The sequence below is a fragment of the Mastacembelus armatus genome, chromosome 22 (genome assembly GCF_900324485.2).
Source record: "Mastacembelus armatus chromosome 22, fMasArm1.2, whole genome shotgun sequence".
In the NCBI taxonomy this organism is placed as follows: domain Eukaryota; kingdom Metazoa; phylum Chordata; class Actinopteri; order Synbranchiformes; family Mastacembelidae; genus Mastacembelus; species Mastacembelus armatus.
In genome coordinates, this window is record NC_046654.1 from 21570794 (window position 1) to 21593885 (window position 23092).

General features: G+C 69.1%; 3 protein-coding genes across 3 annotated transcripts; all 3 read right to left on the reverse strand.

Moving 5' to 3' along the window:
- Positions 1-3635: 3635 nt before the first annotated feature.
- Positions 3636-9671, reverse strand: LOC113130236 (basic proline-rich protein-like). Its single transcript, XM_026306693.1, is given in 8 exon segments — positions 3636-4014; positions 5052-5340; positions 5795-5925; positions 6071-6176; positions 6304-6441; positions 6672-7117; positions 7442-7805; positions 9227-9671. Coding segments are annotated over 8 exon segments (2298 nt in total).
- Positions 9672-11630: 1959 nt separating this feature from the next.
- On the reverse strand, positions 11631-12719 carry LOC113130284 (uncharacterized proline-rich protein-like; the record flags this gene model as incomplete). The annotated part of the gene is made up of 2 exons (XM_026306772.1): positions 11631-11693; positions 12663-12719. Coding segments are annotated over 2 exons (120 nt in total), but the record flags the coding sequence as incomplete, so codon positions are not given.
- A 518-nt stretch (positions 12720-13237) lies between these two features.
- On the reverse strand, positions 13238-22247 carry LOC113130301 (proline-rich extensin-like protein EPR1). The gene is made up of 10 exons (XM_026306797.1): positions 21909-22247; positions 20758-21765; positions 17592-18191; positions 16890-17550; positions 15840-15945; positions 14764-14918; positions 14432-14677; positions 13823-14244; positions 13518-13678; positions 13238-13241 (listed from the first exon to the last, which is right to left on the reverse strand). Exons 1-10 carry the CDS (start codon positions 22245-22247, stop codon positions 13238-13240), a joined length of 3702 nt encoding a protein of 1233 aa, XP_026162582.1.
- Between the last annotated feature and the right edge of the window lie 845 nt (positions 22248-23092).

The following is a 23092-nucleotide window of genomic DNA, read 5'->3' on the forward strand; positions in this document are numbered from 1 at the left end:
CGGCCATCTGCCTCGACCGGTTGGGGTGAGTGGATAGAGCAGAGAGAAAAGAACAGCAACAATAAACAACAAATAGACACTGCAAGTTGGTGGGGCCAGTAACTGCACATCAGCGATAAACAGCTCCAGGACCAGGGACACCTGCAGAAGGTACAGAGAGAGAGAGAAAGAGAGAGAGGGAGGGAGAGAGCACAAACTAGGGTAGAGAGAGAGCACAAGGTTAGTAACATTCAATGGTGGAATATACATGAGGTGGGAGAGAAGGGGGGGGGGGGGGGGGGTTGGGGTAGGGGAGCTCAGTGCACCGATGGTCCTCGGGCAGTCTAGGCCTATAGCAGCATAACTAACTAAGGGATGGTTCAGGGTTGCCTGAAGCCAGCCCTAACTATATGCTATGTCAAAGAGGAAGGTTTTAAGTCTAGCCTTAAAAGTACAGAGAGTGTCTGCCTCCTGAACCCAGTCTGAGAGCTGGTTCCACAGGAGAGGAGCTTGATAGCTAAAGGCTCTGCCTCCCATTCTGCTTTTGAGAACTCTGGGAACCACAAGTAGGCCTGCACTCTGAGAGCGAAGTGGTCTATTGGGATAATATGGTACTATGAGGTCTTTAAGGTATGAAGGAGCTTGATTATGAAGGGATTTGTATGTGAGAAGAAGGATTTTAAATTCTATTCTATATTTTACAGGGAGCCAATGAAGAGAAGCCAATATAGGAGAAATATGATCTCTCTTGCTAGTTCCTGTCAGGACTCTGGCTGCGGCATTCTGGATTAATTGGAGGCTTTTTATTAAGATATTAGGACATCCAGATAGTAATGAGTTACAGTAATCTAGCCTTGAGGAAACAAACGCATGGACTAGTTTTTCTGCATCATTTTGAGACAGGATGTTCCTAATTTTGGAAATGTTGCGCAGGTGAAAGAATGCAGTTCTAGAAATTTGTTTTATGTGTGAGTTAAAGGACATGTCCTGGTCAAAAATAACTCCAAGGTTTTTTACAGTAGTGCTGGAGGCCAGGGCTATGCCATCTAGAGTAGCTATAATTTTAGAAAAGTTATTTCTGAGATTTTTAGGCCCAAATATAATGACTTCTGTTTTCTCCGAGTTTAAAAGTAAAAAGTTACTGGTCATCCAAGCCTTTATGTCAGTTAGACAGGCTTGAAGTCTGGTTAACTGGTTTGTGTTAACAGGTTTAATAGATAGATATAACTGAGTGTCATCACATAGCAGTGGTAATTAATAGAGTGCTTCCTAATGATATATCCTAAAGGAAGCATGTACAGGGTGAACAGAATCGGTCCTAGCACAGAACCTTGTGGAATTCCATAACTAACTTTTGTTTGTGTGGAAGCTTCATCATGGACATGAACAAACTGGAATCTGTCCGATAAATAGGATTGGAACCACTTTAACGCTGTTCCTCTGATACCAATCACATGCTCCAGTCTCTGTAATAAGATGTTGTGGTCAATGGTGTCGAATGCTGCACTAAGGTCTAGGAGGACAAGTATCGAAACAAGTCCATTATCTGAGGCTAAGAGAAGATCGTTGGTAACTTTCAACAGTGCTGTTTCTGTACTATGATGTGCTCTAAATCCTGATTGGAAATCTTCAAATAGTTCATTCCTGTGTAAGTGGTCTGATAGCTGCTTAGCAACAGCTTTTTCTAGGATTTTAGAAATAAATGGCAGGTTGGATATTGGTCTATAATTAGCCAAGACACCTGGATCAAGACTAGGCTTTTTGAGTAAAGGTTTGATTACTGCAGTCTTAAAGGCCTGTGGTACGTAGCCTGATACTAGAGATAAATTTACCAAGTCCAATAAAGATGAGTTCATTAATGGCAGGGTGCCTTTAAGCAGTCTAGTCGGGATGGGGTCCAAGAGACACGTTGATGATTTCGATGAAGCAACTACTGATGTAAATTCAGAGAGATCTATAGGAGAGAAGCAGTCTAAACATAACTGAGGTCCTACAGGTGATTCAAGAGCTACTGTAGTAAAAGATTCATTTATTGCAGGTATAGGAAGCATCTGCTGAATTTTATCTCTAATAGTTGTGATTTTATTTGTAAAGAAACTCATAAATTCATCACTGCTGAGAGCTAAGGGAACACTGGGCTCAACGGAGCTGTGACTTTTTGTCAGCCTGGCTACAGTGCTGAAAAGAAACCTGGGATTGTTCTTATTTTCCTCTATTAGTGATGAATAGTATGCAGTTCTGGCTTTACGGAGAGCTTTTTTATATGTTAGTAGACTGTTTTTCCAGGCTAGAAAAATTTCCTCTAAGTTTGTGGAACGCCACTTCCTTTCCAGCCTTCGTGATGCCTGCTTTAAGGTACGAACATGTAAATTATACCATGGGGCTAGTCTTCTCTGAATCAATAGCTTCTTTTTCAGAGGGGCTACAGAATCAAGCGTTTCACGCAGTGAGGTTACAGCGCTGTCAACAACATGATCAATTTGGTAGGGAGTAGGATTAAGGCAGCTGCCCTCCACTATGTTTATACTTGGCATAGATGCAAATAAAGATGGAATCATTTTCTTAAATTTATTAACAGCGTTGTCGGATAAACATCTGCTGTAGTGGAATTTTCTTCCAGACGCTGCATGATCCATCATTTTAAATTCGAAAGTTATTAAAGAATGATCTGACAAACAGGATTTGGGGGAAAAATTATTAGATGTTCAATTTCGATGCTATAGGTCAGAACAAGATCAAGGGTGTGATTAAAACAGTGGGTGGGTTTATTAACGTTTTGAATGAAACCAATTGAATCTAATATAGAATGAAATGCAATGCTGAGGCTGTTATTTTCAACATCTACATGAATGTTAAAATCTCCCACTATAATGACTTTATCTGATCTAAGCACTAAATCAGACAGGAAGTCAGGGAATTCAGTTAAAAACTCTGAGTAAGGAACAGGTGGACGGTACAAAATGACAAGTAGAACTGGTTTTTGTGTTTTCCAGTTTGTATGTGAGAGACTAAGAGTGAGGCTCTCAAATGAGTTATAATTGTTCTGAGGATGAAAGTTTAATAATAAGTTTGACTGGAAGATTGCAGCTACTCCTCCACCTCGACCTGTGCTTCGAGGAACATGATAATTTTATGACTGAGGGGGGTTGATTCATTCAGACTGACATATTCATCCTGCTGTAACCAGGTTTCAGTAAGATAAAGTAGGTCAATTTGGTGATCAGTTATCAAATCATTTACTAACAGAGATTTAGAAGAAAGGGACCTAATATTTAATAATCCACATTTGACAGTTCTGTTTTTCTGTTCAATAAGAGGAGTGGTCTTAATTTTTATTAAGTTTTATGAATAACTCCTCTTCTGTTAACTTCTGATTTGTTTGATTTATATGTTCGAGGGGCAGACACAGTCTCTATGTGGTTTGAAGGGGGCGGCGGCTCTAAGGAAACTGCAGAGAAGCGTTTTAGACTGAGTCTCTGCTCCCGGTCCCCACCTGGATTGTCAGGCTTATGTCGGCTAAGAAACTCGGCCAAATTCCTAGAGATGAGAGCTGCACCATTCAAAGTGGGATGGATGCCAGTCTCTCGCTATCAGGACCGGGTTTTCCCCGAAAGATGGCCCACTGTCATGAAGCCCACGTGCTTGCTGGACACAACCTAGACAGCGGCGCCTTGTGTTTGGGTTGCGGGGGGAGGTCGGGGGGGCGGCGTGGGTGGTGCTTGGGGTAGTGCCAGCGGGTGGGGGGCGGGGTTGGGTGGAGGTGGAGAGGGGGCCGAGAGATGGGAGGGGGGTGGGAGGTAGACTGGCGTGTGGGGGGCGTGGCGGCGGGGATTAGGAGGAGGGAGGGCAGGAGGTGGAGGGGGGGGGGGAGGGAAGGGGGGGGGAGAGGGGGTGGGGGGGGGGGGGGTGGGGGGGGGGGGGGGGGGGAGGAGCGAGGGGGGTTAGGGCGCGGGTGGTTGTGGAGAGGGGCTGAGTGAGGGAGGGGGGGGGGGAGGGCGAGGGGGGTGGGGAGGTGGGGGTGGGGGGGGGGAGGGGTGGGGGTGGGGGGGGAGTGGAGTGGGGGGGGGGGGGGGGTAATGGAGGCTGGGGGAGGGACGGGGGGAGGGGGGGAGAAGGGGGGCGGTGTGGGGCTATGGTCGGGGAGGGGGGGGGGGGGGAGGGGGGGGGGGTGCGGAGTGAGGGGGGGGGGGGACGAGAGATCGGGGTGTGGGGGGTGGGGGGGGGGGGGGGGGGGAGGGGGTGGGGGGGGAGGGGGGGGGGGGAATTAAAAAGAGGATGACTCAAAAAACAAAAACAAAAAACATAAATAAAAAAAAACTTGAAATCAAAAGAAGCAAAGGAAAAAATGAAAAAAAAAGAAATAAATAAAAAAAAACAATAGGAAAAGAAAGGTAAAAAGAAGAAAAAAGTGTGTGGGGGGGAGGCGGGATGTGGGGTTTTGGGGCGGGCGGGGGGGGCGGATTCAGGGGCGGGGGAGGGGGGACGGGGGTGTGTGGGGGTGGGGGAGGATGGGGTTGAGGATTGGGGGGGGGGGTGATAGCGGGGGCGAGGGGGGAATTGGCGGGTGGGGGCAGCATTTGGCGGGGGGGCGGGGGTGGGGGGGGGGGGTGGGGAGGGGTGGAAGGGGGGGCAGGTGAGACGGAGGAGCCGGGGGGGGGGGGGTATGGGGAGGGCGGAGGCGGTTGTGGGGAGAGGGGGAGGGGGTGAGGGGGGGGGAGGGAGGGAGGGGGGGCGGGGGGGGGTGGGAGTGGGGGGGAGAAGGGGGCGGGGAGGGGTGTGGGAGTGCCGTGAGGGTGGGGGTTGGGGGGGTTAGGGCGGTTGGGGGGGGGAGGCGGGCGGGGGGTTTCGCGGTGGGGTGGAGGGTGAGAGGTGCGGGGGGGTGGAGGGGGGGGGAGGGTTGGAGCGGGGGATGGGGGAAGGGCGGTGGTGCGGGGTGCTGGGGTGGGGGGGGGGAGGAGATGGAGGGGGGGGGGGTGGGGGGGGGAGTGGGGGGGGGGGGGAGGCGAGGGGGGGGGAGGGGGAGAATGGTGGGAAAGAGGTAGAGAGTGGTGAGAAAAGGGGGGCTTGGGAATGGAGGGGGGGGAGGGGGGGAGGGGGGAAGGGAGGAGTGAAGGGGGGGGGAGGGGGGGGAGGGGGGGGGGAGGGGGGGTGGGGGGGGGTGGGGGGGGGGGGGAGGGGGGGGGGGGGGGGTGGGGGGAGCGGACGGGATAGATAGGGTGGGGGGAGGTGGGGGGGGGGCGAGGGGGGGTGGGGGGGGGAGGGGGGGGGGAGGGGGACGGTGGGAGGGGGGGGGGGCGAGGGGGGGGGGCAGGGTGGGGCGGGGGGGGGTGTGGGACGGGGGGGGGGAGGGTGGAGGGGGGGGTAGGGGGGTGGGGAAGGGTGGGTGGGTGGGGGGGAGGGGGGGGTGGGGCGGGGTGTGGAAGAGGGCGTAGGGCGGGGGGAGGGTGTGGGGGGGTGGATGGGTACAGGTGTGGAGCGTGCGGGTAGTGGCGTGGAGGAGGGAGTGGGTAGGGTGGGAGGGGGGGGGGGGAGGGATGGTTGGGTTGGATGGCGGTGGGGGGCTGTGGGGTGACGGGGCGGGGGTGGGGCGGGGTTGTGGGGAGGTTGGGAGTGTAGGGGCGGGGGGGTGGGCGGGCGTTGCTGGGGATGGCGGGGACGGCGGTGGAGGGGCGGGGGCGGGGAGGGGCGGCGGGGCGGCCGGGGGAGGGTGACGGGGACGTGGGGGGGGAGCGGGGGACTGGAGGGGAGGGGGGAAGGAGGCGTGGGTGGGTGGGCGGGGGGGGGGTTCGGGAGGGGTTCGAAGAAGTGAGGGGATAGGGGGGGGGGGGCGAGTGGGGGGGGGGGAGAGGGGGGGGGGGGGGGGAGGGGGGTGGGGGTGGGGGGGGAGGGGGGGTGGGGGTGGGGGGGGGTGGGGGTGGGTAGGGGGGGGGGGGTGGGGGAGGGGAGTGGAGGAGGGGGAAGGGGGGGAGGGAGTAGGTGTAGGGTGGGGGGGGGGGGGAAGGGGGGAGGAGAATTGGAGTGGGGGGAGGGTGTGGCGTGGGGGGATGGGGGAGATGAGTAGTGGGGGAGGGAGAGAGGGGGAGAGTGGGAGGGGGGGGGTGGTGGGGGGGGGGACGGCGGCTGAGGCTGGGGTGGGGGGGGAGTGGGGAGGGTTGTGGGGGGGGTGGGGGGTGGGCGGGAGGGGGGCGGCGGGAAGGCTTGGAGACAGGGGGTGGTGGAGGGTGTGGGGGACAGGCGGGGGGGGGGTGTGTGGGTGGGGGGAGGGGGGACGAAGGGGGAAGGGGGGGGGAGGGGGGGGGTGACGGGGAGGGGGGAGGGGGAGGCGGGGGGTGGGAGGGGGAGGGGGGGGGCGGGGGGGGGATGGGGGAGGGGGGGGTGGTGGTGGGGGGGTGATGGGGTGTGGGGGCGCGCAGGTGGCAGGGGGCGGCGGAGAGGGGGGCCGGGGGGGGGTGGGGGGGGGGGAGAGGGGAGGAGTTGGGAAGGAAGGTGGGGGTCGGAGCGGGGGGCCGGGGGGAGTTGGCGGTGGGCGGGGTGGGAGGGCTGGGGGTGGGTGGCGGGGGAGGTGGGGCGATCGGGGGGGGTGCTGTGTGGTGGGGTGAGGGGGGGTGTGGGCCGGGATGCGCGGGGTGTGGCGGGTTGGGGAAGTGGTGGGGGGGGGGGTGGGGGGGTGGTGAGGCGGGGTCGGGGGGGGAGGGAGGGTGGGGGTGGGGGGGTGGGGGGGGATGGGGGTCGAAGAGGGGGGGGGGGCGGGGGGCGGGGGGGGGGGGGGGCGGGGGGGGGGGTGGGGGGCGGGGGGGTGGGGGGGGGGGGGGGGCGGGGGGGGCGGGGTGGTGGTGGCGGGGGGGGGGGGGGGGGGGGGGGAAGGGGGGGGGGGGGGGGTGGGGGGGGGGGGGGGGGGGGGGGGGGGGGGGGGGGGGGGGGGGGGGGGGGGGGGGGGGGGGGGGGTGGGGGGGGGGGGGGGGGGGGGGGGGGGGGGGGGGGGGGGGGGGGGGGGGGGGGGGGGGGGGGGGGGGGGGGGGGGGGGGGGGGGGGGGGGGGGGGGGGGGGGGGGGGGGGGGGGGGGGGGGGGGGGGGGGGGGGGGGGGGGGGGGGGGGGGGGAGGGGGGGGCGGCGGGGGGGAGCACAGGAGGAATAGCCCCTGAAAGCATAAAAAAGTAAAGAAACAAAGAGACAACAATGCGGGTAGGTACAACGATGAAATACCCGAACAGACTAACAAAAACCAGACAACAAAACTAAACAAGTATGACAAAGAGAGAGAACGCGCCAAAAACCAGACCAAAGAAAAAACCAAGGAGAAGGAAGGGTGATAAAGAGAAAAAAACAAAAACCAAATCAAAAAAACAAACAATACGAAACAACATACAAAGACAGAAGACAAATAAATAACAAGAACAGAAAAATAATAACGAAAACATTATCAAAAAAAGAAAGAAATCAATAGGATAATAAAGGGGGGTACGGGAGGGGGGCGGGGGTGGTGGCTTCGTTGGTTGAGGGGGGGGCGGGGGGGAGGGGGGGGCGGGGCGGGGGGTGGGATGCGGCGGTTGGTGGGGGGGCGGTGGTGGCGTGGGGGCGGGGGGGAGGGGGGATTGGGGTGGGGGGGCGAGGGGCGGGGGGGGACGCGGGTGGGGGCTGGGGGTCGTGGATGGGCGGGGAGGTGTGAGGGGTGGTGGGGGGTGCGCGGGCGTGGGGGGCGGAGGGGGCTCGGTAGGGGTGGGCGGGGGTCGGGCGGAGGGATGTGGGGGGGGTGGGCGGGTGAGGGGGTGGGTCGGAGGGGTGGGGGAGGGAGGGGGAGTGGGGGGGGGGCTTATGAGGGGTGGGTTCTGGGGGCCGTGGGGGCGGGGTGTGGGTGGGTCACGGCGTAGGCGGGGAGGGGTAGTGGGAGGGTGCCGGATGGTGGGCGCGGAGTGGGTGGAGGGGGTGGGACGGGGCTGGGGGGAGAGTGGGGCGGGGCGACGTGGGGGAGGGGGGACGGTCGGGCGGAGGAGGGGTGGAGGGTGCTGGCGGGTGGGCGAGATGGGGGGGGGTGGGGGGTGTGTGGGGGGGGGGGGGGGGGGGAGGGGGGGGGGGGGGGGGGCGGGTGAGGTGGAGGGGGGGGTCATAGTTGGGGGGGGTTGTTGGGGGGGGGAAGGGTGTGGGGGGGGAATGGGAGCGCAGGGATGGGGGGTGGGGGGGGGGGTGGTGTGCTGTGGGCTGAGGGAAGGGGGGGGGGCGGGGGGGGGCGGGGGGGGTGGGGGGGGGGGGGGTGGGGGAGTGGGGGGGGGGGGGTGGGGGGTGGGGGGGTGGGTGGGAGGGGGGGGGGTGGGGGGGGGGGGGGTGTGGGAGAGGGGGGGGAGGGGGGATGGGAGGCGGGCTGGGGCGGGTGAGGAGGCGGCGGGAGGTAGGGTGGGGGGGGGCTGGGCGTGGGTGAGAGGGGGGAGCGGCGAGGAGGTGGTGGGGTTTAAGCGGGGGGGGTGGAGAGGAATGAACGGTGTGGTGGGGCGCGGGGTGTGGGGGGAGGGGGGGAGGGAGGGGAGAGAGTGGAAGGGAGAGGGGGGGGGGGAAGGTGTGGGTAGGGGGAGGGGGAGAGGGGGGGGGGAGAGGTGGAAAGGTGAGTGTGCGGGGGGGAGGGGGGTGGGCGGGAGGGGAGGGTGGGTGTGGGTGGGGGGCGGAGGGTGGGGGGTTTGGGAGGGCGAGGTAGGGTGGGGGGGGTAGGGGGAGGGGGGGAGGGGGGTCGAGGGGGGGTGGGCGCTGTGGGGCGGGGGTGCGGGGGGCGGAGTGGGGGTGGCAAGGGGGGGGGGGGGGGGTCGTGCAGGCGGGTGGGCGGCGAGGGGTGGGAGGGTGGTGGCGGGTGTTGGTTGCGGAGCGGGGCCAGGGAGGGGGATGGGGGCGTGAGGGGGCGGGGCGTGGGGGAAGGGGGGGCGGGGCGGTGGGAGGGTGGGGTTGGGGGTGGGTGGGGGGTGAGGGGGTGGAGGGGGCGCGAGGGGGGTGGGGGGCGTGTGGGGGGGCGGGGGAGCGGGGAGGGGGGGCGCGTGCGCCGGCGGGGGCGATGTGGGGGAGGTGGAGGGTGCGTGGACGAGTGGAGGGGGTCGGGGGGGGGGGGGGCGGGGGGGGGGGGGGGGGGGGGGGAGGGGGGGGGGGGTGGGGGGAGGGGGGCGGGGACGGGGGGGAGGGAGGGGGGGGGATGGAGGGGAGAGGGGGGGTAGAGGTGCGAGTGGGGAGTTTGGGGGGTGGGAGGTGGCGGTGGCGGGCGGGGGGGGGGGGCTTGGGTGGGGGGCGGGGGAGGGGAGTCGTGGGGCGGGGGGGGGGGGAGGCGGGGAGGAGCTGCGGGCGGGAGGGGGAGGGGCGGGGCGTGGGGGTTGCGGGGGGGGGGCGCGCAGAGAGGGGGTAGGGGGGGGGGTGGGAGGGGGGGGGGGTGGGTAGGGCGGAGGGGTATTGGCCGGGGAGGTGTCGGGTCCGGGGGGGGGGGGGCGGGAGTGAGCGTGGGGGTGGGCGGAGGGTGCGGTCGGGGGAGGGGGGGGGGGTGGGGGAGTGGGCGTGTGGGGGTGGGATCGAAAAAAGGAGGGGTTCTTTGGGTGGGAGGTGGGGCTGTGGGGGGGAGGGCGGGAGGTGAGGGGAGAGGAGGGGGGGAGGGTTGCGGCGGGGGGGGTGGGGATTGTGGGCTGGGGGGGGCGGACGTAGTGGGGGGAGTAGGCGGGTGGGGCGGGCATGTGTTGAGGGGGGGGGGGGGCAGGTAGTGGGAGTGAGGGGGCGAGGGGGGGGGTGAGCGAGGTCGGTTGGGAGGAGAGGGGGGGGAGGAGGGGGGGGGGTGGGTGAGGGCGGGAGGGGTGGTGGGGGGGGGATGGGAGGGTTGGGGCAGGGGGAGCGGGTTAGAGGGGGGTGGCGTGGGTTGGAGGGGGGGCGGGTGGTCGGGGGTGGTGAGGGGGGAGGTGTGGGAGGCGAGGGGGGGGGGGGTGGGGTGGAGGGCTAGTGGGGGGTGGCGATAGAGTGGTTCGTGGGTGATGGGGGTGTGAGGGGGGGGCGGGGGTGGAGGGGGGGGGGGAGGGGGGGTGGCGGGGGTGGGGGGGTGGGGGGGGTGGAGGAGTGGTTGCGTGGGGTGTGTGGGGGGGGGGGGTGTGGTGGGGAGCGGGGAGGGGGGGTGGAGACTAGGGGTCGGGGGGGGGGGGGAGGGGGGGTGAAGGGGGGTGGGGGACGCGGCGCGCGTTGGGGGGCGAGGGTGAGGAGGGGAGGGGGGTCGGAGGAGGCGTGGGGCGGGGGTGGAGAGAGAGAGAACGGGGGGGGGGGAGGGGGTAGCGAGTGTGGTGGGGGGGTGTGGTGGGTCTAGGAGGGTTGGGAGGTTGAGTGGGGAGGCGTGTGCGGCGCGGGGGCTGGGGGGGAGGGGAGGGGGGGGTTGGTGTAGGAGTTGTTAGATAGTGATGCATGTTTGCTGGTGGGGAGGAGGGCGGCGTGGGTATGCTAGGTGGGGGTGGGGGTGGCGAGGGGAGGAGGCGGGGGGGATGTGGGGGGGGGGGGGGGCGGAGGGTGGGGCGCGTAGTGGTAGTGAAGGGTGGGGGTGGGTGTGGCGAAAAATAACATAAAAAGACAAAGAGGTTGGGGGGGAGGGGAGGGGGGGCGGGGTGCTGGGTGGGGGGAGGGGGTTGAGGTGGGGTGTGGTGGTCTGGGGGCGGTTGAGGCGCGGGGGGCTGTGAGTTCGGGGGGGGGCGGGGTGCGGTGGCAAGCTGATGGGGGGGGGTTGGGGGGTATGTGGGATGGGGGGTGGGGGGGGCGTCGGCGGGGGGGTCAATCACTTGTTCGCTTGTATGTCTGTGGGGGGAGGGCGGCTGGGGGCGGGCGGGTGGGCGGGGAGGGGGGGGTGGGGGGGGTCGCTGAGGTGGAGCGGGGGGGGGGGGGTGGGGTGACGGGCAGGGGGGAAGAATAAAAAAAGAGAATATGCATATCTAAGGAAAAGAAAAAAAGAAAAAATCAAGGAACAAGGGGGGAGGAGGGAGGCGGGGGAGGGAGAGTTGGGGCGATCTGGGGGAGGGGCTGGGGGGGGTAGGGAGCGGGAGGCGCGGGAGGGTCGGGGAGAGGGAGCGGGGGGAGAGGCGGGGGGGGGGGGGGGGGGGGGGGTAGATGGGGCGGGCGGGGGGGGGTTAGGGGCTTTGGGGGTAGGGGGTTGGGGTGGCGGGGGGGCGGGGGGCGGGGGACGGGGGGGGGGGGAGGGTGGGAGAGGTGGGCGGTGGGGGGAGGGGGAGAAGAGGGGGGGGTAGGGGGTTGGGGGGGGCGGGGGGATGTAGGAGGGGGGGGGGGTGGGCGTAGTCGGTGGTAGTGTGTGGTGTGGAGTGTAGCTGGTGGGGGGGGGGATGGGTGGGGGGGAGGGGGAGGGGGGGGGGGGGGGGGAGGGGGGGGTGGGTGGGGGGGTGGGGGGGGGTGGGGGGTGGGGGGGTGGGGGTGGTGGCAGGGAGACAGGGTGGTGTGGTGGGAGAGGTGCGGGGTCGTGGGGAGAGTGTAGTCGGGGGGGGAGCAGGATGGGGTGGGTGGGGCGGGTGGGGCGGGGGAGGGGGGGTGGACCGGGAAGGTAGAGGGGGGGGGGGTGATGGGTGGTGGGGTGGGGGTGGGGGGGGGGGGGGGGGGTGGGGGGGTGTGTGGTGTGGTGGGGTGGTGGGGGGGGGGTGGGGGGGGGTGGGGGGGGGGGGGGGGGGGGGGGGGGGGGGAGGGGGGGGGGGGGGGTGGTGGGGGGGGGGGGGTGGGAGGGGGGGGGGGGAAGTGGAGGTGTGGGGGTGGGGTGTGGGGTGGGGGGGGGGGGTGTGGGGGGGGGGTGGGGGGGGGGGGGGGGGGGGGGGGGGGGGGGGGGGGGGGGGGGGGGGGGGGGGGGGGGGGGGGGGGGGGGGGGGGGGGGGGGGGGGGGGGGGGGGGGGGGGGGGGGGGGGGGGGGGGGGGGGGGGGGGGGGGGGGGGGTGGGGAGGGAGTGTGGGGGCGGGTGAGAGGCGGGGCGGGGGAGAGGGGAGGCGAGGGGGGGGGGGTGGGGGGGGGGTTTCGGGGGAGGGGTGGTTGTTGGAGTGATGGGGGGGAGGAAGAGGGGGGGGGGTCGGGGGGGGGGGGGTGTGTGAGGTGGTGGGGGGGAGGGGGGGGGGGAGTGGGGTGTGGGAGGGGGGGGGGGGGGGGGGGAATTGTGGCGGGGGGAGGGGAGGGGTGGTGGGGGGGTGGTGGGGGCGTGAGCGCCGGTGGCAGTTCGGCGGGGGTGGGACTGGGGTGGGGGGGGTGGGGTGTTGAAGGGGGTTGGGGGGGGGGGGGAGATGGTGGGGGTGTGGGGTTGGGCGCGGTGGGGGGGAAGGTGGTCGGAGGGGATAGGTGATGGGGGAGGAGGCGGTAGGACCTAGGGGTAGAGCCATGGGTTGTCGTGGGCGAGGGGGGGTGGTGGGGGGGGCGGGAGGGGTGAGAGGGAGTGTGGCGGGTAGTGCGGGGGGGGGGGGTTGTGGGGAAAGGAGGGTGGTGCGGGGGGTGGGGAGGGGAGCGTGGGAGGGGGGGGGGGGATGGGGGGTGAGGGTGGAGGGGAGGTGGGAATGTGGGGGGAAGGGGTGGGTGGGGGTGGGGGGGTGGGAGGGGGGGGGTGGGAAGGGTGGGATGGGGTGGGAGGAGGGGGGGGTAGGGGGGAAGGGGGTGGAGGGGGGGTGGTGGGGGGGGGGGGGGGTGGGAGGGTCGGGGGGGGGGGGGGGGGGGGGGGGGGGGGGAGGGGGGGGGAGGGGGGGGGGGGGGGGGGGGGGGGGGGGGGGGGGGGGGGGGGGGGGGGGGGGGGGGGGGGGGGGGGGGGGGGGGGGGGGGGGGGGGGGGGGGGGGGGGGGGGGGGGGGGGGGGGGGGGGGGGGGGGGGGGGGGGGGGGGGGGGGGGGGGGGGGGGGGGGGGTGGGGGGGGGGGGGGGGGGGGGGGGGGGGGGGGGGGGGGGGGGGGGGGGGGGGGGAGGGGGGGGGGGGGGGGGCGGGGAATGCTGCGGGCGGCATGGGGAGGGTGGGGGGCGGAAGGGGGGGGGAGTGGGGGGGAGTGGGGGGGATGAGCTAGGGGGGCGAGGACGTGGGGGGAGGGTGGGGATGGAGGGTGGGAGAAGGAGGGGGGAGTGGGGGGGTGGCGGGGGGGGCGGAAGGGGAGGGGTGGGGGGGTGGGGGGGAAGGCGGAGAGGGGGAGGGATGGAGGGGGGGGGAGAGGGGGGGGGGGGGGGGGGAGGGGAAGGGGAGTGGGGAGGGGGGGAGGCGGGGGGGGGGAGGGGGCGGGGGCAGTGGAGGCGGAGGCAGAGAACACTATCCTATCTACAACAGAAAATAAATAATGACCCCCAAAAAATAAAAGCAAACATAACAAGCGAAATAAAAAAAACCAGCACAACTATCAAAACGAACAATGAGAAGATCGTTAATAAAACTAAAGCAATTTAATGAGAGGAAAAAACGAAATGAGAAAGATAAAAGGGAAAGAATATACAGCCTCAAGAAAACAGAAAATAACTCACAATAGAACAACGATACACACGAACCAAAAAGCACAAAAAAACACCAAGATAAAAGAAAAAAAAAACCAAAAAAAACAATTCCAAAGTAAGAAGGGGGTGGGGGCTCGGGTGGGTGGGGGGGGGGGGGGAGGAGGGTGGGGGACGGGGGGGTGGGGGGGTCGTGGGCTTTGGGGGTGGGGGAGGTGTGGGGGGGGAGGTGGTGGGGGGGTGGGGGGGGGGGGGGGTGGTTGTTGGGGGGTAGGGTGGGAGGGAGGGGGGGGTGGGAGCTGGGGGGAGGTAGCGGGGGGGGGGAGGGAGGGGGTGGGGTATGGTGTTGAGTGGGGTGGTGGAGGGGGGGGGGGGGATGGGGGTTTGGGGGGGGGTTAGTGGGGGGGGGGTGATGGGGGGGGAGGGAGGAGGGAGGGGGGAGGGTGGGTAGGGGGTTGGGGGGGGGGGCGGGGGAGAGGGGGGAGGGGTGGTTGGGGTGGTGGGGGGTGGGGGCGGAGGCGGGAGGGGGGGGGGGCGAGGGGGGGGGGTGGGTGGGGTGGGGGGGGGGGGAGGGAGGGGGGGGGGGGGGAGGGGGGGGGGGGGGGGGAGGGGGGGGGGGGGGGGAGGGGGGGGGGGGTGGGGGTGGGGGGGGGGTGAGGGTGTGTGGGGGGTGGTGGGTTGGGGTGGGGAGGGGGGGTGTGGGGGCGGGTTGGGGGGGAGGGGGGGTGGTGGGGGGAGGGGGGGCGGGGGGAGAGGGGGGGGGGGGTGGGAGGGGGGGGGAGTGAGGGGGGAGGGGGGGGGGGGGGGGGGGAAGGGGGGAGGGGGGGAGGGGGGGGAGAGGGGGTGGGGGGGTGGAGGGGGGGGGGGGGCGTAAGTTTGGGGGTGAGGGGAGGGGGCAGGTGGGGGGGGGGGAGGAGAAGGAGTGGGTGAGGTAGGTCGGGGGGGGGTGGGGATGGGGCGGTATTGCGATGGTGGGTTTGTAGGGTAGAGGGGGGACGAGGGTGGGGGGGGTTTTGGGGGTTGGGGGGGGGGGGGGAGATTTGGGGGGGGGGGGGGGGGAATGGGGGGAGAGGGGGGGGGGGGGGGGGGGGAGGGGGGGGGGGGGGAAGTGTGGGGGGGGGGGGGGTGGGGGGGGGGGGGAGGGGGGGGGGGGAGGGGGGGAGGGGGGGGGGGGGGGGGGGGGGGGGGGGGGGGGGGGGGGGGGGGGTGGTGGAGGTCGGCGGTGGGGGGAGGGGGGGGGGGGAGGGGGGAGTGGAGGAGGGGGGTGGGATTGGGTCGGCTGGGTGGGTGGGGTGGGGGGGAGGTGGAGAGGGATGAAGGTAGGCTGGGGGAGGGGGGGGGGGAGGGTGTGTGGGGGGGTGGGGGGAGTGGGAGCGGAGGGGTGGGGGGTGGTGGGGGGTGGGCGGGAGGGGGGTAGTGGAGGGAGGGGGGGGGGGGGAAGGGAGGAGGGGGATGGGGGAGGGGTGTGGTATGGGGGGGGGGAGGGGGAGGGGGGGGGGGGGGGGGTGGTTAGATGATGTGGGGGGGGGGGGCGGGGGGATGGATGGGTGTGGGGGAGGCAGGGGGAGGGGGGTTGGGGGGGGCGGGGGGAGCGAAGAAGGGAGCGGGAGGGGGGGGGGGGGGGGGGGGGGGGAGGGGGTGAGGGGGGGAGGTGGGGGGGATGGTGAGGTTCGATGAATAAGGGTGGGGGTATGGGGGGGTGGCGGCGGGGGGCTCGGAAGGGTTGGAGGGAGGCGGGTTGGGTCAGGGCGGTGAGGGGGGCGGGGGGGGGAATGGGAGAAAAAGAAAAGAAAAAAACAGAGAGATAAATAAGAGAAAAAAAGGAAGGTAAACAAGAACAAAAAATACAAAAAAGAAGAAGAGTATTAAAAAAAGGGCGGGCGGGGGGGGGGGGGGGTGGCAGTAGAGAGTAGGGGGGGGTGGGGGGCGAGGCGGGTGGGAGAGGTGGGGTCGACGGGGGGCGGTCGGAGGGAGGTGGTCGAGGTAGGCGGAGGGGGGGTGGCGAGGGGGGGGAAGTAGGTGGGGGATTTCGGGGGGGGGCGGGGGCGGGATGAGGGAGGGTAGGGGGGCGGGCGAGTGGGGGAGTGGAGGGAGGAGCGGAGTGTGGGGGGAGAGGCATGGGGCGGGGGATGGTGCGGCGGAGGGGAGGGGAGTCGGGGTAGGGGGGTGGATGTGGGAAGGGGGCTGTGCGTTGCGGGGAGCGAGTCTGTCGGTGTGGTTGTGGGGGGGGGAGTGAGTGGGGGGGGGTTGTTGGGGGGGTGGGGGTGGAGGCAGAGGTGTAGAGGGAGTGTGGGTTAGGAGGGGTAGATGAGATGGGGTGGTGGGAGGACGTGGCGGGGGCTGAGGTGGGGGTGGGGGGGGGGGGGGTCTGGTGGAGAGGTGGGAGTATAGGATGGGGGTGGTCGGGAGTGGGAGGGGGGTGGGGAGGGGGGGGGGTGGGGTGGGGGGGGGGGGGGGGGGGGTGGGGGGGGGGGGGGTGGGGGGGTTGTGGTGGGTTGGGGGTGGGGGTGGGGGGTGGGGGGGGGGTGGGGGGGGGGAAGCGGGGTGATGGAGACGTTGGTGATAGGGGTTGGAGAGCGGGGGGTGTGGGGGGGCCAGCTAGGGGTGGTGAGCGGTTGCGTCCAGTGGTGGGTGTGGATGGGGTTTGGGGGGTCAGAGGGGAGGGGCGATGAGGGGCGGGTTTGCGCTGGTGTGGGGGTGTAGTTTGGCGGGGGGGGGGACTTAGGGTGTGTGTGTAGGGGGGGGGTATTAGGTGGGGCTGTGATGTGGGGTGGGGGTGTGTCGCTGTTGGAGGTGTTGTTGGGGTAGGGATGGGGGTGTGATGGTGATGATGGAGTGGGTGAAGGGGGGAGAGGGGGGCGGAGGTGGGGGGTGTGGGCGGGGGTGAGTGGGTTGAGAGAGGGGGGGGGGTGCGGCGGTAGCGGGGGGGAGGGGAGGAAGTGGGGGAGGGGAGGAGGAGGGGGATGGGGAGAAGTGGGGGGGGGTTAGGTGGGTGTAGGAGGGGGTGGTGGGGGGGGGGTTGTGGCGGGAGGGTGGAAGCGCGGTGGTGAGGGTGACGTGGTTACGGGGGGGGTGGGGCGTTGGGGGGATCGGGGGGATTGGGGGGGGGCAGATGAAGGCAAGCATGTGGGTGTCGGGGGTGGGGTGGGGGGGTCGGAGAGGAGAGGTGCTGGGGAGGGGGGCGGGAGGCGGCGAGGAGACGTAGGGGGTGAGGGGGGCGGGTGGTGGGGGGGGGGGTGAGGAGAGGGTCGGGGGGGCGGATGGGAGGGGGGGTGGGGGTGGGGGGGGGGGGTGGGGGAGGGAGCGGTTGCGGAGAGGGGGGGGAGGGGGGGGGGCGGAGGAAGCGGGGGAGGGAGGGAAAGGGGAGGGGGGGGGTGGGGGGGGAAGTGGGGGGGGGAGGGAGGGGAGTGTAGGCGGGGGAGGAGGGGGGGTGGGGAGGTGGGGTAGTGTGGGGGGTGGGTAGGGGGGTGGGAGGGGTAGAGAGGGGGGGGGGGAGGGGGGGGTGGGGTAGGCCGGGGGGGGGGGGGGGGGGGGGGAGGGGGGGTGGGGGGGGGTGGGGAGGTGGAGGGGTGAAGGGGAGGAGGGGGGGAGTGGGGGGGGGGGGGGGGGGGCGGTGGGTGGGGGGGGCAGGGGGCAGGGACGGGGGGGGGTGGAGAGGGGTTGGGGGGGGAGGAGGGAGGGTGTGAATGGGGGCGGGGGAAGAGGTGGGGTGGGGGGCGATGGCGCGACGGGCTGGGGTGGGGATGATGTGGTGCGACGTGGTTGGGAAGAGGTGGGGGGAGGGGGGGCGGGGGGGTTGGTGGCGTGAGATCTCGGGGGGAGGGTGGGGGCGGGGTTGTGTGTTGGGTTGGATGTGGGCGGGGAGGCGGGTGGGGTGGGGAGTTGTGGTGTGTGTGGCTAGTGGGAAGGCGGGGTGTGGGGGGGGGGATGAGGGGGCGAGGGGAAGTGGGCACGGTGGAGGGGGGATGGACGTGGGAGGGGTGGGGAGGAGGAAGGGGGGGTGGGGGGTTGTGGGTGGGGGGGTGGAGGCGGAGGGGGATTAGGGGGGGATGGGGGGGAGTGGGGGGGTAGGGCGAGGTTTTGGGAGTTGGGTGGCGGGGGGGGTGGGGTAGGGGGTGGGCGGGCGTGTCGGAGCGGCAGGACTGAGGGGGGGGAGTGGGGCGGGGGGGAGGGGGCGTAGTACGGGGGCGCCGGGTGGGTCTGGGGGGGGGGGGGGGGGACGGGGAGTGGGGATGTGCGGGGGGGGGTGGTAGGGGTTTGGGGGGGGGAGGAGCGGGGGAGAGGGGGGTTGGGCGCGGGAGGTGAGGGCCGGGGGGGCGTGAGAGGGGGGAGCGGAGTCGGGTGGCGGGGGGGGGGGCCGTGTTGGGGGTGGCGAGGGGGTTAAGTGTCGGGGCGGGGGACTGGCGGCGGACGGGGAGGGGCGGGAGGGAGTGGAGGAAGGATCAGCCTGGTAGGGAGTAAGGGGGGGCGGAGATGTGTTGGTGGGGGTGTGGTGGTGGGGGAGTGGGGTGGTGGTGGGCGAGAGGGGGGTAGGGGGCGGGCGGGGGGGAGTGAGGTGGTTGGGCGGCGGGGGGGGTTGGGGAGATGGGGTGCTTTGGCGGTTTGTGGTTCGTGGGGGTGGGAATGGGGGGGGGCGGGGGGGGGCGGTGGGGGTGGTGGGGAGTGGCTTGGGGGGGGGGAGTGGGGAGGTGGGTGAAGGGGGGATGAAAGGGGCGCGTGAGAGGTAGGATGGGGGGGGGAGGGAGAGCGTATGGGGGGGTGGGGGCAGGGGGTAGGGGGAGCGCTGGAGTGAGTGGAGGACAGGAGGTGGGTGTGAATTTGGGTGGGGGGTTGGGGCGGCGTGGCGCGAGGGTTAGGTGGGGGGAGGAGGGCGGACTGGGGGGGGGGGGGAGTGGTGTTTGGAGGTGGGGGGGGGGGGGAGAGGGTACGCGTGTGGAGGGGGATATGAGGGCTGTTGGGTGGCGTACGGTGGGGTCTGGATAGACGAGTAGGAGGGGGGGGGGCTGAGTGGAGGGGGAGAGGGGGTTGGGGGGTGCAGGAGGGGGGTGGTGGTGGGGGGGGGGGGAGGGGGGGTAGGCGCTGGGGGGACTGGTGGTGGGAGTGGGTGAGGGGAGGGGGGTGTGATGGGGGGGGAGAGGGGGCGGGGGGGGGGGGGGGGAGGGGGGGGAGGGGGGGGGGGGGGGTGGGGAGCGGGGGAGAGAGGGGGGGAGTGAGGGGGAGGGAGGGAGGGGAGGCGGGGGGGGGGGGAGAGAGGTGTGCGGGGGGGGTGGGTGAAGTAGGTTTGGGGGTTGTGGGGCGCGATGGGAGGGGGGGGGGGTGGGTGGTCTGGGATGGGGTCGGCGTTGGTCAGGGGGAAGGGAAGGGGGGCTGGGGTTTGAGGGGCGTGGGACGAGGTTGGGTCAGGGGGGGGTGGGGGCGGGGCGGGGGCGGGGGGGGGGGGTGGGGGGAAGGGGTATGCTGGTGGGTGGGGGGGGGAGGGGAGGGGGGGGGGGGGGTGATGGGGGGGGGGGGGGCTGGGCTGGGTGGGGGGAGTGGAGGGGGGGGAGGAATGAGAGGATGGGGGGGTGAGGGGGTGTGGGACTCAGGTGGGGAGCTGGTGTGAGGGGCGGGGGGGGTGTGTGGGGGGGGGGTCGGTGGGGGGCGGAGGCGGGTGGTATCGGGCTGGTGAGGGGGGGATGCGGGTTGATGGGCGGGGCGAGAGGGGGGGGGCGGCGGAGGGGTGCGTGGCTGAGGAGGCGGCGGTGAGCGGGGGCGCGATGGGGGGGGAGGGGTGCGGCGGGGTGGGCGGGGTGTGTTGGGTGGGGGGGGGGATTTGCCGTTTGCGGACGGAAAGCGAGGAGCGAGAGACAGCAAGGCTGGAGGGGAGTGGCGGGGGGCAGTGGAGGGAGGGGAGGGGAGCCGGGGTTCATCGGTCTAATATAATGCGCAATAGAAGGAGGGGTTGGTAGGGGCTCCAACGATGGGAAGGTGGGAGTAAGGGTTGAAGTAGAACGTATCGAGGGGCAAGCAGCACCGGGATGTGATGGGGGTGGGAACCGACGCAAGTAGCGCAGATTAAGAAGTAAGTGTTGGGTGAGCAAGGTACGAAAGCGAAGTAGAAACGCGAAATACGGGCGCGAAGGGCATTTAAGAGTGTTGCGAGAGGGGGGGAGAGGCGCGTGGGCCGGGCAGATGCAGGGGGAGGGCGGCGGGAAGGGGGGAGGGGGGGGGGTTGGGGGGTGGAGTACTGTGCGGCCGGGCTGGCGCAGGGGCAGCGTGGAAGGAGGTTCTGGCAGGATGGGTGGGAGAATGGGGGGGAGGGGGATGGGGGGGGAGGTGGGGGGGGGGGGGTCGGGGGGGGGGGGGGGGGGCGGGGGGTCGAGGTGGGGGGGGGGGGGCGGTGAGGTCGGGGGGTGCTACTGGTGTGGGGGGGTGTGTATTCGCGGGGGTGGGGGGGTTTGGGGGCTGGGGGAGGGGGGAGGGAGGGGGAGGGGGGAGAGGAGAGGGCGGAGGGGGGGGGGGGAGGGGGGGGGGGGGGGGGGGGAGGGGTGGCGGGAGGGGGCGGGTTGGGGGGGGTGGGGGGTGTGTGGTGGGGGGGGGGCGGGGGGTGGGTGGGGGGGTGGGGGCTTGGGGGAGGAGGGTGGCGGCTGTGCGTTTGTAGTGGGGAAGGGGGGGTGGGTGGGGAGTGGAGTGTGGAAGATGTAGGAGTGGGCGCGTGAGTAGGGGGAAGGGCGAGGTGGGAAGGAGGGACTTGTGGCGGTGTCGGGGGGGTGTCGGGAGCGGTACGTGTTGGGGGGGGTTTGTGGGCGCGCAGCGGGGACAGGGGGGAGGTGGGCGTGGGCGGTGGGGCGGGGAGGGGAGCGCGAGCGGGGGGGGGGGGTCAGGGAGGGGGGCGTGGAGGGGGGGGCTGGGCGTTGGGGGCGTGCCTGGGGGGGGGGGGGCATGTCGGGGGTGGGGTGGGGAGTGGTGGGGGGCGGCTGCGGGGGGGGAGTGGGTGCTTTCGGGGGCCGGGGGGGTGGTATGGGTGGTGTGCTGGGGGGGTCGGCTCGGAGGGAGGGGGGGTGGGGGGCGGAGGGGGGGGGGTGGGGTGTGACGGGAGGGTGGGGGGGGGGGGTCCCGTGGGTGGGGGAGGGGGGCTGTGGGTTGTGCGTCGGCGGTTGGGGGGGGGGGGTTTGGGGGGGGGGCGGTGGGGGGCGGTGGGGGGGGGCTGGCGGACGTATCGTCTGGGGTGGGGTTGGTGGGGGGCGGGCGAGATGGGGGTGGGGGGAGGGGGGGGCGTGAGGATCGGAGGGGGTGGAAAGAACGGTGTGGGGGAGGTTAATTTAGTCGTTGGGAGGGGGGGAGGGGGAGGATTGAAGACGGGGAAAGACCTGGCCTGCAGAAGACTGGGATGAGGGCGGGGGTGGGGAAGGGGGTGTGTTCGGCAGGGTGGGCTGGGGTGCGGGTGAGTGGGGGGCTGCGGCGATGGAGGCAGTGGGGTGGGGGGGGAGGGAGAGAGGCAGGGAGGTGGGCCGTCCGATAAGTGCGCAGGCTCGGTATGGAGCGAGGGGGGATGGGCGAGGAGGGACTAGGAGAGGGGGAAGAAGCGCGGTTAGAATCGAAGGTCGAGATCGAAGATGGAGTGTAGGAAGGAGGAGGCGGAAGGAGTGAGGGGGAAGATAAATGCTAGGCGTGGCGCAGGGGGGGGGAGGCGGAGAATGGGTAGATAGGGGCATTGATGAGTGGGGGGGGGGGGGATGGGGGTGGTGGGGGTGGCATCGGAAGGTGGGAGAGGGGGAGGTGAGGGTGGGCTGATGATATGGGGCTAGAGAACAGGGAGGGGGGGTAGGGATGGAACTGAAGGGGATTGGGGGGTGAGGGGGCGGGATGGGAGGGGAGGGGTGATGCGGGGGGTGTACGTGGAGAGTATAAGGGGGAGTGTGGGTGAGGCGTGGTGGGTGTCCGGCAAGGGGGTTGGGAGTGGCTGGAATGGAGAGTCGGTAGGGGTACGGAGTTAAGAAAGGGTGGGGGGCGCGGAGTGTGGAGCGTGTGATCGCCGTAAGGGGAGGGGGGGGGCGGCGGGGAGTAAAGTGTGGGGGGAAGAGGTGGGAGGGAACGGGCAGGTAGTACCGTGAAGTGGCGATAGGTGGGAGAGAGAGGGTGTATAGGGGACGATGACGGGGGAAGACGGGAGTGGAGGTGCGTGGGAGGCGTATGGCGATGAGTGATTGGCAGGGGGAGGGCGGCCTGACTGAGGGGGGTGCGCAGACTGGGGAGGAGGGGCGGTGAGCGGGGTTATGCGTGGGGGGGCATGGTGGGAGAGAGAGGGGGGGGAGGAGCGGGAGGGGAGGTGAGCTAGAGGGTCGGGAAGTGCGGAGGTGGGCTCGGAGGAGGCGGGACTAGAGAGTGGGCGATGTTGGAATGCAAGGCTTGTTCGCAGAGGGGGGGTGAGATGGCACGGGGAAGGCTTGGTGGGTGGCAGGGCGTGGTAGTGTCAGGGGGAATGGGTGTAGAGTGGTGTGGGGGAGTGCAATGGCAGGACTGGGGGAGGGGCCAGACGGGGACGATTGGTTGGACTGGTGGAAAGGAGGGGTGGGAAAGGGTGAAGTTGGCAGCGGCTGTAGGCGGCGGGCATGTTGGTTATGGGGGGGCCTTGGAATGGTGGGAGTTGGGACAGTGGTGCTAAAGGGTGGCGGGGGGGGGAGCGGAATGGAGGTGGCGGGGGGGGAGACAGGCAGCGGGGAGAGTTGAAGGGCGCTGGTGAATGAAGGGATGAGTCAGGACTGAGGGGAGAAAGTAGGCGCGGGGGTTCGGGGGGAGGAAGGGGTGGAGTGGGCGGGGTAGATGAGGGGAAACTGGAGGGGCGAGGGAAAGGTCGCATGTGAGGCAGGACCTAGACTAGTGGCATGGGGGTTTGTGTTGAAGATGGAGATGGTTATGGGCGCGTGTCTGGGGTAAGATGGGAAAGTGTGAGTCGTGCGGGCGGGATGGGGACGGGCGAGGCATAGAAGCTAAGGTCGGAGGGGGCCGCCGGGTGGCGGGGGAGGCGGTAGTGTTAGGCAGATCAGGGGTATGAGGCGGCAGGGAGTGTGGGGTGGAGGTGGAAAAGGCGAGGTGGGAGTCTGGGTCTCGGCGGGTGGTCGAGGGGGGGGGGGGTGGGGCGTTGGGGGGGTGGTCTTGTTGGGAGAAGTGGGGAAGGGGCGAGGGAGACGTGAGATGGAAGGTGGGAGGGGGGGCGGTTGTGAGGAAGGGTGCGCGCGGTCGTTGTATTGATAGCCGTCGGGCTAGAGGGAAGGCGGAGCGGGGTCTTTGAGTCGCGACCGTATGAGGGGCGGGTGGGTTGGCGGGGGGAGTGTGTCGCCGCAGTTAGGTTCCGTTGGTGTTCCGAGGGGGAGAGTGCGTAGCTGGAGGATCTGCGTGGAGTGAGAGGGAGGGGGGAGTGCGATCGCGGGGTGGACATTTTGTAGTGGGGTATGAGGCGTGTTGGTAATGGGGGGTGCGGGTTGAGCTGGGGGAGAGGTTCGGGGGGCGTGGGGATGGGATGCTTGTTGGTGGGCGGAAGGCGGGTGGGGGCACGCTGAGGAGAGGCAAGAGTGAGGGTGAGAGGGGGGGGGAGGGGGTCGGTTGGGTAGGATGAGGGTGGGGTGTGAGCGGGTATTGGACGGGGGGACGGTAAGTGGTATTAATGAAAGGACATTGGGAGCGAGGGGGGCTGGGTTGCGGAGA